Here is a 14,944-nt window from a genome sequence, read left to right on the forward strand (position 1 = left end):
TGCTTTTATCCCAACAAATATCAACTTAGGTCTAAATGGGCTAGGTCAATAATTGGATGGAAAAACACCAAAGGACATATTCTAACTTGGATCTCAGTGCAGACCTCTCCTTGAAATCAAAGAGAGGGCTGGTGTGAAAAGACGGTAGTATGATGACCTAAATTTATACACTGGCCCACATATCATAATTAAAAATATAATTTAGTCCACTCCACAGAATGAATTTGACTGCCCTGTAATAAACCAATGGCCCCGTTCCCCCTGGGCATGTTCAAATGATTCATAAAACAGAGGTCTAGTTATTAAAGGTACCATGGCACTATTTTCAAGAATAGGCACATTAGCTCAGTGTAGGAAAGATGCGTGGCCGCCCTCGGCGATTGACAGTGAGGGATGGCCAGATGCCCCCTTGTGGGCAGAACCAGGAAGGCCACACTCACCACACCGGAAGCAGAGGGGCAGGACAGGAACAGGAAGTATAAAAGGCGAGCCCTGTAGCTCAGCTGGGCAGCAGCTGCGAAAGGAGATGGATGCGTTCTCCCCACTGCTGACTCAGGAGCCCACAGAAGACTTCCGTTACCCTGAGGACTCGCACAAGCTACCAGAGCTGCCAGACCCGACCAACGCTGAGGAACTGCTGGGGTCGCCACTGGCAGTGTACCCTGAGGAGACACCAGGCACTCACCACACTGAAGTACCAAACCTGGGGAGAGTAGGAAGTAACCCAGGGAAACTAGACAATCGTCTGGTAAGAGTGCTAGCCTGATACAAGCTCAGCATGTTGCAGGTGGATCCCCGCTGACCCAATCGTGGAGCACTCTGCCACTGTTAGGGCCCTGGGCTGGGACATGGTGGAGTCGGGTGGGCCTGTGTCCCCCTACCCTCTGCCACCCCATAGACCAGGAGGCTATGTCGGTCTACTGACTGAGCCCTAGACTGTGTTTGGTGCTCACCCCTGCCTAAGGGCCTGGGCCCTTGAACTGTTCACTACTCTACCCTGCCTGTGGGTTGGAGCCCTAGAGACAGCTAATTTCCCCCTTGTACAGACTGCCATTCCAGGTTTGTGACAGCAAAGAGGCGTGGCCTCTCTTGGAGATTGACAGTGAGGGATAGCCATGCACTCCTACATGCCTACACTCAGGAATCATACTAAAATTCTAGCTAGAGTATAGTGATCACCATTAAAAATCAACCTTTACCCACAATTACTACTGAGATCTCAGATAATGCAGTTGTTTCCTATTCTAATTTCCTAGGGAAATTCTTTCATATTTCAAATACCATAGGTTAGTAACTGTGAATAAATGTTAACTTTTTATAAACAGTTGTATATATATTGTATTTCTTCATGTATATATTACAAAGTGAAAGTAGTAAAAATGCTGTGCTATAGACACAACAGGAAACAGTGTGTAATAAAGAACAAACTCTGTCTTATTTTTCTTTCTAATTAGTCCCAGACTCAGAGGTCTTGAAGTGGTACATGCCCTGTATCTTCTTCTGTACTTTTGTCAGCCATATTTGCAGATAATATCTTCATAAGATGAATTTATCTATGCTAAAATGTTGGGTATATAAACATTACTATTCAGCACAATAGATTTCACACACTGCTACTTATCTACTTCCACCCTGGCAAAGCCAAAAGTATAAAAAAAATATTTCTTTCTCTCTCACACACACTTAGCCTGTGGCAGTGTAAGAGTTTCTGATGTACGAAAAACAAGATTCTTCTTCAAGTAGTGTACCTGTGGGTTCTCCGTTTCAGGTGCACATGAGCCCTGAGCCTTTGATCAGAGATTTTTGGTACCAGTGCCTATTTGACCTGTGCATGCTCCCTACATAACCTTGTACCCTGTAGCTAGGCTATATAGGGCTGTGAGGGTGACAAACAAATTTTCTTCTGTCTGGAATGCCAAGCTCCCTGGGATTTAAAAGGTGGCTCTGCTGTCCAGAAGCTGTGATGGGCATTCCCAGTGTATATGTTGTTTTGGAGACTCTCATATACTCAGCAAGTTCAAGATTTGCACTTCTTTTAAGGGGCGATCCCATAAGAACAGGGAAATAACATACAGGCTCTTAATGATGTAGCAATCCCTAAGACCAGCTTTGGATCCAGGTGCAGAGAACCCCCCTCTACAAGGACCATCCACTTCGGTCAGTGCCCTGTTGAAGTCAAGATCATGGTCACCAAGACTTTTCAAGGTAAAGAGAGCAGCAAGGTTCTGGTCTCTGATACTTTCCATGAGTCAGGCTGATAACTGCACCAGCAGTACCGAGAGCTTCCCGCTCCAAGTCTAAGGAGGGGGATAAGAGGAGCAGAACAGAGAGTTCCTCCTCAAAGAAAACTCAGTCACTGGAGACCTCAGGCCTGGAGAGAGGTGCTAGTGAGACTCTATGCACTTTGGGTACTATGAAACACTTTAAGACTTCAACTAAGTCCTGTACCTCAACGGTAAAGGGCTCGGTAATAAAGACTACTGTTACCAAGAGAGCGGCTTCAATGGAATCTGCAGTCCCCTTGGTACCGACACCAATGCCCCAGACAACAGCATTGGGAACATCATTGGTGCCCATACCAAGTTCAGTTGTGCTCTCAGTACCACAGGAGTTCCCATACCTAAACGACCCTATGGTACCTAATGAGCCTGAATATCCCCTCCCTGCAACTTCCAGACACCTCTTGATACTAAGGCCTGCTTGGTCACCAATCGCTCCTGTTTTGTGAGACCTGTCTCTTTCCCAGCTTCTAGTATCCAGGAAGAGGGATTGTCACCTCCTGTACAATATGTGGAGGAATAGTCCAGTTCAGACTCAAAACTTGCTGTTCAAGGCTCTCCAGTTTACTCCAGGAGACATTATTCCCTGATGCAGATGCAAGAGAGGCAGAATATCAGATTCCTGCCTATTAACACTTAAGATGATGAACTCTGGATACCTCCCCCCATGCCTTATGGTCTCCTCATTGGCCTTACTGGAATCCATGGAGAATGTACTGCCAGTAATTTTTCTGGGCCCCAATTAACTCCTATAAGGAATAAAGAAGGCCTCATTACCTGGTATCATCCATCCCTCCCCTGCACTGTGAGTCAGCAGAGGAGACCTTTGAGGAGCAAGAGGCAGGAGTGAATACAGAGGTTATCCCCCTTACAAATATATCCTTCTTCATTACCTGATGAGGCTGTACTGCCACCACCACCATCAATAGCTGATGACTTTTGCCAGTTCCAGTACTTGATGAAGGAAGTTGCTAACACCCTGCAAATTCCCTTCGAAGAAGTCCAAGATTCCCATCACAAGCTGCCTGACATATTGCACGCTTCTGCTTCAGCTTGGGTGGCACTGCCAGTTAATTAAGCCCTTCTTGACACAACCAAGACCATCAGGCAAACTGCAGCAACAGTCCCCACTACATGCAAGCAAGCTGATTAAAAAAATACTACATCCTGGCCAGGCATTTTGATTTTTTGTTTTCTCACCCAGCACCAAATTCTCTGTTCATGTGAATTAGGCAGGCAACATACCCAAAAAGTCACCCCATAAGAGCTACTCTTCAGTGCCATTACAGTTCAGGATAGCTAATCATCAGGCACTGATGTCAAAATATGACTATCTGAACTATGAGTTTAATGTTTTTATTGACCATTTGCCACAGAAATACCAAGAACAGTTTAGTGCCATAATAAAGAAAGGTCAGCTCTTGGCAAAAACATCTTTGCAGGCTTCACTTGATGTGGCAGACACTGCAGCCAGGTATATTTTCACCACAAGAGTAATGAAAGAAGTTTCCTGGCTTCAGTTGTCTGGTTTTCCTTTGGAAGTGCAATCCACAGTGGAAGATTTACCTGTTGAGGGTCACAAGCTTTTCACAGATTTCCTGGACGACTTGCTTCATACCCTAAAGGACTCTAGGGCCACACCTGCAAATAAGAACTCGATCCCCATTTTCTAGCAGATGCTTTCCTCATTACATGGACAAAAAGTCTTTTTTATGCATACCCTTAAAGATCTTCATCAAGATCAGACTGGACCAAGCCAAGGTAATTTTGATTTCACCAACTTGACCAAGACAAGTTTGGTTTCCTTACCTCATCATACTCACCCCTCACCCTCTCACCCTGTGGCAGCTCCCCTACCAAACCTCCGCTGTTGTCTTATGATGCAGGTCAGATACTTCACCCCACTCTGAACATTCTGCAAGTACAAGCATGGTTCCTCAGTGGTTCTCAGGATTAAAGGCAGCCTGTTCATCAGGAGTACAAAATGTAATTTTAAGTAGCAGAAAGTAATCTACAAGACACACTTACTTTCAGAAATGGAGAAGATATCATCTCTGGTGTAACCAGCTTCATCTTTCACCTGTCCAGTCATTTTTCCACTATCTTGGATTAGCTGCTGGAATTGAAAACATCAGGCCTTTCTATGAGTTCTATGAGTTCCATCAAGGTTAATTTAGGGATATTAACTATGTGCTTGCTGCTACATCTGTCTCTGAAGATGGATTTTAGTGGCCATTAACCAAACTATTCACCTTTCAGTTTTCTTTCTTAAGCTGCATTAGTCTACACAGGAATCTGCCTTTCATGCACTACATGTTAAGAAGTCATCAGCATTCAGGAAGACTCGTAGACTCTTTATTTTCTCACTGGATCTCTGGATGCGTTTATTGCCTGTTACAGTTCGGCTGAGGTTCCACCTCCTCTACAAGTGATTGTGCCTTCTACTAGAGCATAGTCTACAGCATTTCCCTACTTAAGGACATTCAGTTGCTGAAATCTTCAGGTCTGCAACATGATCCTCAGTGCTTACATTTTCCACCCATTATGCTTTGGTTCACTCTGCAAGATCACATGCTGCAGTATGCAACACAGTTCTTTCTTTTGTGATAGCCTCTGTTCCAAAACTCTCACCTTCTTAAGGGGTTACTGCCATGGAGTCGCCTGAAGTAGAACACCCACAGGGACACTACTTGAAGAAGGAGAGATTACTCATCTTGTGCAGTAACTGGAGTTCTTCAAGATTTGTGTCACTGTGAGTGCTCAACTACCCACCTTTCTTCCCCTCTGCTTTAGGGTTTCCTCTGTGGGACTTTGCAGTAGAGAAGGAACTGAGGGCGGTTTGCCCGCACAGCCCTATATAGTCTCGGTACGGGACACGAGGATATGTAGGGTACAAGTGTGGGTCAAATGGGCATTGCTACCAAAAATCTCCGATCAAAGGCGCAGGGTGCATGCGTATCTGAAGTGCATTCCTGTGGGTGCTCCACATCTCGAAGAATGCCAGTTACTGCACAAGGTGAGTAACCTCTCCTTCACAATGCTTGCCTCTGGTAGTCAAGTGGAGGCAGGCTCTAATTTTTATATTCCAATAATCTTCTGGTATAAAGAAGGCAGTAAAGTTATAAAAGCTGGAGCTTTCCAAAATACTGACCACAAGCTTCCTATAATATGGATGAAGCAAAAACAGGCTCGATATACATTGGCATGTAGACTGCAGCAAATAATGACAGCTAAAACACACATAAAAAAAGTTAAAAGTTACACCTTGAGCCTCTCTTTCCCCCATTCCCTCAGCCTGTTCTCCTTGTGTCCCTATTCGTAGAGCCTGTCCCCTTTCTCTCCCCTGGTCCCTCTTGAGTCCACCCACCAGGCTGTACCTCTGACACCCATCCCTCCTCCCATCCCATTTTCTGAACCTGTTCTCACTTGAACTGATCCCTCTAATCATTTCTATCTAAAGCCCCTTATTTACCAAGCATGCTTCACCATGAGTCTCTGTCTCTGCCAGAAATGCCCTGAATCCATTGGCTGCTGCCTCTCCCTTCTCCCTAGGGAGCTCCACACGGGCTGAATGTCAGCAAGGGAGAACTATGAGTGGAGGAAGGCAGACAGTTTCCCTGAGCTCAGTGCTGGTGCTACAGCAGCTGTTAGGGGGTGGGAAGAATCACTTAGTGGAAAACCCTGCTTAGTTCCTACAGCTCCTCTGGATGCATGAAATTCCAGCAGAGTGGAGGGAGTTTATAGAGGAAATCTAAAATTCTATGCAGCAATTTGCATTTTCTTATTCTCAAGATTATAAAAATAAAGTAAGACAATAGTTTCCTGCTCCAGCCAGACACTCTCATTGCCCCATAGTATGAGAGAGACTACTCAACATAAATCAATTGTAGAGTACATTATCTGTGCATAAATTTTTTGTGCCTTAAATTATGCTTACTGCTGCACATTATGAGAAACAAAAGTATACATAAACAAAAGTATATATTTGTACAGACATTAGTGGCCTGTTTAATGGAAGAAGAAGGATGACACTCAGTTTGAATTTGAAGTCAGGACAATATCCACTCATAAAATATTATGCCATGAAGCTTCAAAATAAAACCCTTTTAGGGAGAGCCAGCTATAAAGCGAAAGACATTATTTTTAGCATGCAATTTATGTGATATCAATTTCCTGAATATGTTCACATTCTGCATTGATTGGATAATACCAAAGTACATAAAAGGACATGAAAGATGAATGTATTTATATAATGTTCATGCATTGTCTTCTCCTGCCCTGCTTTGGGTTCAGCACAGCTAGTGTTATGGTGCCATCTATCAGAATGCTAGTAGACTAATAATGAGATTTAGGGGTTATATACAGGCTAACTCCACCCCTCAATTCTTCAATATTTTTGCCTCCTCATCCACAAGCACAGAGCTTTGCTCACAGCTGTCTGATTTGGGGTTGTCCCATTCTTTCCACCCCCCAATATTTCATCACTGAGAAGGAGGAGAAAAGAAGGATGAATATCCGCACATTTAAATATCTGTGATTCAGAGTTCTTCTTAGCTACCCTCTTTTCCCTTTTCTAGAACCTGAGGTAGTCCCCATCGCACACTCTTACCTACTACTACTGAATAAAGTGTTCCTAGCTGTTTCTTAAGAAATCACACTCCCACTACTAAAGGAACTGCTTCATAATTCTGATAGCTTGTTTGAATCCATAAGCAGGATAGAAGCAAAAGAGGAGGCTTAATTAGAGAAAATTCCTCACCAGTAATTGTATCAGTGTTCTCAGTTTTCTCCCATCCTGCATTCCTCCCTTCCTCTCCTCTGTATTCTTTCTTCTCTGTTTGTCTTTCCTTTGCTATTTTGGTGGATTTTGGTATAAGAGCAGTCTGAAGGATCAAGGTGTGAAATCAGCCTATACAGGTATATCCCTTCTTCTTTTCACTATTTTTTGTTTCCTTGCTGTCTGAGAGATGGCATCATGACTTTAGATGTACTCAATCCCATAGTAAAATGGGAGAAAAGATAGGGCTCTGATTAAGCACAGCTATCAGTGAATCATTTCCCCTTATTTAACTAATAAATACAATTTTCTGTCCTAACTGGGTGAAAGTCAGAAAGTTAAATTATTCTGTATTATAGAGATATGAATATTGTACTTGTAAAACATAGTGGCACTTAAATTTCAGTGGCTATCATTATCTAATTTGTGTTTTGATAAAGTTTTACTTGAGTCATTTCAGTGTTTAATTAACTATTTTCATTCCTTTTTAGCTAAAAAGTGTTTCCATTCTTTTAAATTGTATTAATCTATGTCTTGTAGATTTGTTAATGATGAAGATGTAGCTTGGTTTGATAAAGCCACTTCTAGAGCAATTGAGGAACATGTGGATCCGGAATTAGCATCAATTCTCCAGGCTGAACCATATTTTGTAGATTTTTTACAGGATATGCCTGAACCGACTGGTGATGAACCTGAAGATTTTGTATTTGAAGCACCAAAAATTTATGAAATGGTATTTTATTTTCCACCTCAAAAATTAGGCGTTCAAGGGTTTTTTAAATTATTAAATGTGCTATATTGTCGGGATCATATTGAAAGTTTTATCAAATAAATGCACAAATTTTGGTTTAGGGAATACATTTTTAGATTGGTCACAAATTAGTTTACAGTTAATCATGTAAATCTACATCTTTAAAAAGCGATTTAAAATGTGGTAAACAATCCACCTGATATAAATATAGGCTGTTCATTCTCTTCCGCTTCACTCCACTGTTCTCCAGTCTTAAAGACATATTTCTGGCTACACAGAACCAGTGAAACAGTTTTAAGGACTAACAGGATTGTGTGCTCCTGTGCGGCCCGCAGCATGCCCTTTAAGACAGCACTGAAGAATATCAGTGAAATTTTAAATCCTGAAGGATAAATAGAGGATCTAAAATCACTATTTGTTGTGGGGGTTGGTACAGACAATTTGAGATTCTTTTTTCATGACACACAAGAGATTGCTAATTCAGGAAGAGCAGCAGTGGCCACATGTTTTACTTCATTTGTAAAGAAAGTCATTGTCAAGACCAAACAGGCGGTTGGTGTTGAAGCAGGAGGAGATAGGTACCTTCTCAAGCCTTGAAGCAGTCACTGCAAGACCTTCTAAATAAAAGGATGCTCAGTCTCCTTTCTACCTCAGTTTTACTTTTTTTTCCCATCTGCCCATGACTTGGAGCTACTTGTATCTGATGCTTTTTTAATGTGTTATAGTTCAAATGTAACTTTTCTTTGTTGATTTTAAGTACATTTTAATTGTTAATATAGTTTATGTGTGTTTGGCAGCAAATTTTCTAGCTGACATTTTCCCCCCTGCTAGAAAAAATTGACTTAGAACTTTTTGTGGTAGCTTCCATTAGGAAATCTAAGTCAGTTTGAACCTCTATGGGAAATATTTTCACACAAGGCTATGTTTTCAAAATAATGTGCCTGAATGTACATGTAAAATAGGCAATTGTATACCAATTGGGTCCTAAAACTTTTTGATTAAGTAGCATTTAAGAGTGATTTAAAACCAATCATACACCTAAATGAAAGAAAAATTACAGGCAGGCCTGAAGATTGACCATGTATTATATGCACAAATAAATTTTCAACATAGTTATGGGCTGAAACTGTGATCTTACACTTAGGTGATGGTTTTGCACATTTAAAGAAATAATAAAATAAGATCCATTCTGGAAAAATGCAAACTTACTACATCTGGGGAAAATAATCCAATACACAGATCCATGGGGGGAGATTCTTGAAAAACAGTAATGATGAAAGAGATCTGGGTTGACAGTATACTGCAAATTTACATGTGAGATGCCAAAGTAATTTTGTGCAGTGCATAAAGAAACATCACATCTCAAAGCAGAGGAGGCATTTGTACCTTTCCATGAAAGGCTATTGCAACTGCACCTAAAATATTGTGTTCTATTTTGGCAAGCTAATTATCATAAAGTTGTTGAAAAATTTGAATCAATTCAGAAAAGAGCAGTATAAATGTGGGGATTGATTTATGAGGAAAGATTTTAAAAAAATAACATTTGTATACTATTACTTTGGCCAACAGACAGGGACAGTATAGTTGTGCATAAGTATTTGAAGGTTGTAAACCCCAAGGAAGGAGATGGATTCTTTTGAATCATACAAGGAGATATAATTAGGAATTATAGGTGAAATTAGCAAAGAAAATTTTAGACTGAATTTCTAGCAAATGTCTGATTCCTAACCCTTCTGTAGTGTGAAACATTTGGGTTGTACCTATCTTCCTGAAATTAGTGGACCACTTCTATGCCAGTGATCTTTCAGCATTCTCCTTATCCTTTGCAATCCTAGCTTTTAATGCTAATGTTGGGACAGCAACAAGAAAATTATTTCCCCTACTCTCTATTCTTCTTTAGGGGCCAACATTTTTGGGCTTTGTTCTTCAAACAAGATCCCCCAACAAGTTATATTTCTCCATGTGTTCTCCCTCCCCCATCATGGTGGAGCAGGTCAAATGGATCAAGCCAAAGGTTCAGAGTTATTCCATCTATAATGAGACCCTCTCAGAAGCCACAAAAGGGGAATACTGCCATGATTGTTCCAAGCTCATGTTTGCCATTATTTCCAGCCAGTCTGCCAGAACAGGGGGTTGAGAGTTTAGATGAGTTGTTGGTCTCTGCATTCCTCCACACCAGTGAGACCAGTCCGGAGACTCCTCCACAACAATGGGTTAGTCTTCTTCAACTCTGTGACTCAGCAAATTGAGCCCCTAAGATGTTTTAAATTACTTGCAGAACTGTTTCAATCCACAACTGTCCGAGAATCAAGGGAGCTGAAAAAGTGGCTTTGAGACACCTTTTCATCTTACTTTCCTCAGTAGTGCAAAGTGTAAATTCAGCACAACTGAGAATCTGTCTCAATATAAATAAGCCACAAGCAAATAAATCCTGAAGGAACTAATAAGAACACCAGTGTCCTAGATATAAGAACAAGTGAAAAAAGCAGGAGCTGAGGGCCGGATTCCTTATAAAGATGCAGTTTATGTGCCATGTCAGAGCATGCAAGCCCATTTTAGTTCTAAATGCTGTTAACAGTTCCTGACTATATAATGAGACACAATTCTAAAAGAGAGAGTCTATGGATGCAGCAAATTCATTGATCTCCAGTTACTGGGAAGTAATTCAGTGAAGGAGTTTGCCAAAAAGTTTGTCTACATAATTTTATTCAGATAAGTGTTTTTATCTTTGTAGTTACACTAATATGCTAGGACTTATCTATTAACATTGTTATTTTTCTTGCCTTTTTTCTCTCTCTTTCAGATCCCGAGCTTTGAATTTCTGTGTGAAAAATTACAAATGTACCAGAGGCAATACAATGAAACTATTAGGGGATCATTTCTCGATTTGGTGTTTTTTAAAGATGCAATGACACATCTTGTTAAGGTTTTGTTTTTTACAGAATTTAATAATACATTTAATTTAGGTTACTAGACCTCATGAGTAACATGAATAGTAGAACTAAACTGACAATTTGAATTTGGAATTGTCAGGTAGGGTATAGAGGGTAGTTGTGTGTAAAGCTAAATGTTCTTGGAAGGAAGCAGGGAGTGATGTTCAGAAGGTTTGGTAAGGGGACAGTCTTTTTCAATTTGCACGTTATATGGTGGATGGAGAAAGCTGCATAATCTCAAAAATTACCATGCAAAGACAATACAAAGTTAGGTGTTAATATAAAGAAAGATCTGCGGAATATACAGGAGGATTTGAACAGTATAAAGATATCAGTAAAGAATGGAATATGAAAGCCCCTTTAAATAAATGTAAAACTATACATTAAGAAGACAATATATATCAAATAACTGTATTAAAGGAAGCTTTGAAGGCAGATGTATTATACAATAACAGTGAGGGATGGTTTCATTGTTTTCCAACAGCAAAAATTGCCAAGTCTTAGGGCTTGTCTATATGGGGAAGCTATTGTGAAATAAGCTAGAGCGTGAATTTAAACCACAATAGCTATTCCATACTAACGGCCCATGTGTACACTATAGTACTAAGAGTGCCACTTTGGATAAAGCTAAGCTGCAAAAAGGCACTCTTAGGCAATGTTTCCACTGGACACTACTGGCAGTGCCAGGTAGGGTATGTGTAGCTATATGCCGCAATGAAAAGCAGTCTGTGTCTACATTGGGTATGTAGCCTCCCATGTCAGTGAAAGACTGGCGGGGAGAGGCAGCAGGGAAAGGCTTGGCAGTGGGGCACACCAGAGTCTTTCCCCACTGCCTCCCACCACCAAAGCCTTTCCCCACTGACTGGAAAGCTACTGGCAGCTCCGCACTGCAGGAGTCTTTCCTGTAGAAGGGAAAGGTTGATGCCGCAGGGAGCTGCCAGAACTTTTCCTGCTGCTGGAGCCTTTCACTGCTTTAGGGAAAGACTTCAGCAGCAGGGAAGCAGGAGGACACCACATTGCTAAAAGTAGCAGTGCAGATGAGGGAGGCACTGATTTGATGAGTAGGATACATACCCTGGTACATACCCACAGGATTCAGGGATGTCCCTACTCTACTGACCTAAGCAGCGCCTCTCCATCAACACTGTTCCCATGCTAGGGGTGTGGGTAGTGTATGTACTCTACATACCACCAAAAGTAGTGTGCAGAGTAGATGTACCTTTAGTGTGGAATAAGAGTGTCCACATGGGGAGCTAGTGTGGAATAGTTATTGCGAAATAATTATTCTACAATACCTATTCTGAGCTATTTCCCTAGGTAGATATGCCCTTAGGATGCAGTCACAAAAACTTTTATCAGGCAGACTAGATGCTACATTATATGTACAAAAGCTTACAAATGGAGAAGCAGTACATTAGGAATTCATGGACATTTATTTCAACCCACATAGTTTGCACATAGTTTGTACTGCAATCTACTGCTACTGGTGCACAATCTTAAGTGTGAGCCTGATCTGTTGGGCAAATTTCAACTGAAAATACAGTATAGAAAACTATTATAATCACTTGTGAGATACTTTGACAATTAAGAATATGTGATGTAAAAATATTTCATGTTGGTGTATTGCAAACTTTTGATATTCACCATTTTTGCCACATGCTAAACGATTTCATTATTTCTGAAAAAAAATACTTGCCTATGCAAAACCAATAATCATCTTTTAATGCATTGTCGTTTGTTAGCTTTGACCAATAAACACCACATTAAGGTATTGAAATTAACTTAAACAGTACAAACTATAGTCATGGTCATGCTGCAGTGTTTCTGGAACTGTGCAAAAAAAAAGACACCTTCTCATTTTGGGTACCCTTGTTTCACCTCACCTACTGTCTTACGGCATCTCTTAGCAGTTCCATATTATACCTCATCTAAGTGTACATAATATAAGATTTCAAATTATATATGATGAGGGTGTGTGTAGGGTGGGTACATTAAACTCCAAAATATGGCCCTTTTTGGAGAATTGCCGCACACCCGTATGGACAGAGTGCAATTCTTGAAAGCTCATAAGTTGGTCAAAGGAAAACCAGTTTTCATCAAAGCACTGAAAGGCTCTTCTTTGCAGTGAGAGATATTTCCATGCTCTATTTTCATTTCTCTACCTTTTAATCAAGAGGTGTTTTTAGAAAAAAATTGCAAACATTTCTATAAGGGTAGAAGTGGTTTTTTTTTTCATTCTTCTGCTAATTAAAAATGGCTTTTGTGCATATTTTTTTAACAAGTCCCACTCGTTAAGAGATTAAGCTTGGAAAAATTCAATCTTAAATCTACAATTAAATGCAAATTCTAAACATATTTATTTTAAATCCCACATATAACTCATAAATTAGAAGCTATGTTCTTAAAATGCAGCCCTTTCACTTGGGTCACATGAATCTCTTCAGATACTGTTGCTTTATTTGGAAGAAGGGGCCTTATTTTTCCTTATGGGAAAGGTCTTCTACAAAAACATATGTCCTTCTGCTGATCTTTGAGACTTAAAAAATACTCTCCCAAATGAGATTTGGAGTAAAACAGATATTTAACTCTGCTAATCTTCTATAACTAGCTAAACACAGCACAGATTACTTGTATTTTTTCTGTATAGATTTCACGAATAATTCGGACTGCATGTGGAAATGCTTTACTTGTAGGAGTTGGTGGTTCTGGAAAACAGAGTCTTTCAAGATTGGCCTCTTTTATAGCTGGATACAGAATATTTCAGATAACTTTAACCAGGTAAGAAATGAAAAAAATATTGTGTTATTTGTCTCTCCAAAACTAGAAGCTGATGTTTTTGAGGAAACGTAAATATTTTAATCTTTATTTTAAACACTATCTTTAAAAACAGTAAACAAAAAAAATATTACACTCTGATTCATTTATGCATCATTGGTTGCTCACTTAGGACCCTAATTCAGCAAATTATAGCTACCCATCATAGCTCTGAAGCACGTTCTTAAGTGCTTTCCTGAATTGCGCCTGAGTCTTTCAATTGATTTCACGGGGAGATGGATCTTCCCCTTGCTGAAGTGTGTGGATATTATAGTCATGATTCGTTCTACAAATTATATATTAAATATAATTTGAAAAATTGCAATGATTCTGTATTGTGTATTAAGCACATTTGTAATTTCTCTTTTTCCTCATAGATCCTATAATGTTTCCAATCTAACAGATGATCTAAAACTTCTATATAGAGTAGCTGGTGCAGAAGGAAAAGGCATCACTTTCATTTTCACTGATAATGAAATAAAAGATGAAGCATTTCTGGAATACCTTAACAATCTGCTATCTTCAGGAGAGGTTAGATCCTCAAAATGGCAGTATACTTTAGCAATACAAATTTTCAACATTTGCTCTTAATATCTGATTGCCATTGATTTTTTTAATAATTAATGGGACTAGAAAGGATCTAAATCCCAAATATCTCAAATTTGGGACATTCGGGGTCCAAACTGAATCTCAATATAAATTTCTGGATTTAGGTCAGTAATCTTGCAAGAATACCTTTTTCTGCTCATAAAAGTACAGTATTTCCTCATGCAGCCATGCTCCAATGTGAACTTGATTCGGAGAGATTATGTAAGCATTAGGGAGAAAATAAGTGAGGAGGGCATTTCAAAGGCCACCATTACCGAAGGGTGAACTTGCTAGTTTAGGGCTTTATTTTTCCCTAACATCCATTGTCTTTAATGAAGTTGCATAGGGTGTAAATCGGGAAGAATTTGGCCCTTAGTTCATCTAAATTGTGTCTGTGTTTGTAGAGACAGATAGATGGATAGATATATTACAATTATAAAATATATTATAATTCAGTTAAATTAATGCAATTTCTTTTCCTGTCAATTTTGGTTTTGTATAAAGATTTCCAATTTATTTGCTCGGGATGAGTTGGATGAAATTACACAAGGATTAATATCTGTGATGAAAAAAGAGCTGCCTCGATTTCCTCCTACATTTGATAATCTTTATGAGTATTTTATATCACGGTCAAAGAAGAATTTGCATGTTGTTCTCTGCTTTTCTCCAGTGAGTTTTCTTTTTATAACTATCTTGTTTATTTCTGTGGGTAGATTCCCATATAAAACATGATGTGATCATTCAAGGTTTATAATTTGAAGAGTCAGGACATATATCGAGCATTGAATGCAATTTTTCAGTA

At 39.8% G+C, this 14,944-nt stretch overlaps 1 protein-coding gene across 1 annotated transcript in view; it reads left to right on the forward strand.

Moving 5' to 3' along the window:
* The window catches only part of DNAH8 (dynein axonemal heavy chain 8), a 536,895-nt gene that overhangs the window by 413,575 nt on the left and 108,376 nt on the right, over nucleotides 1-14,944 (forward strand). The window contains exons 60-64 of the mRNA XM_065401473.1: nucleotides 7,597-7,789; nucleotides 10,611-10,733; nucleotides 13,388-13,518; nucleotides 13,932-14,085; nucleotides 14,647-14,811. Coding sequence (XP_065257545.1) covers nucleotides 7,597-7,789; nucleotides 10,611-10,733; nucleotides 13,388-13,518; nucleotides 13,932-14,085; nucleotides 14,647-14,811 — 766 coding nt within the window. The remainder of the gene's footprint in view (nucleotides 1-7,596; nucleotides 7,790-10,610; nucleotides 10,734-13,387; nucleotides 13,519-13,931; nucleotides 14,086-14,646; nucleotides 14,812-14,944) is intronic.

The sequence above is a fragment of the Emys orbicularis genome, chromosome 3 (assembly GCF_028017835.1).
Source record: "Emys orbicularis isolate rEmyOrb1 chromosome 3, rEmyOrb1.hap1, whole genome shotgun sequence".
In the NCBI taxonomy this organism is placed as follows: domain Eukaryota; kingdom Metazoa; phylum Chordata; order Testudines; family Emydidae; genus Emys; species Emys orbicularis.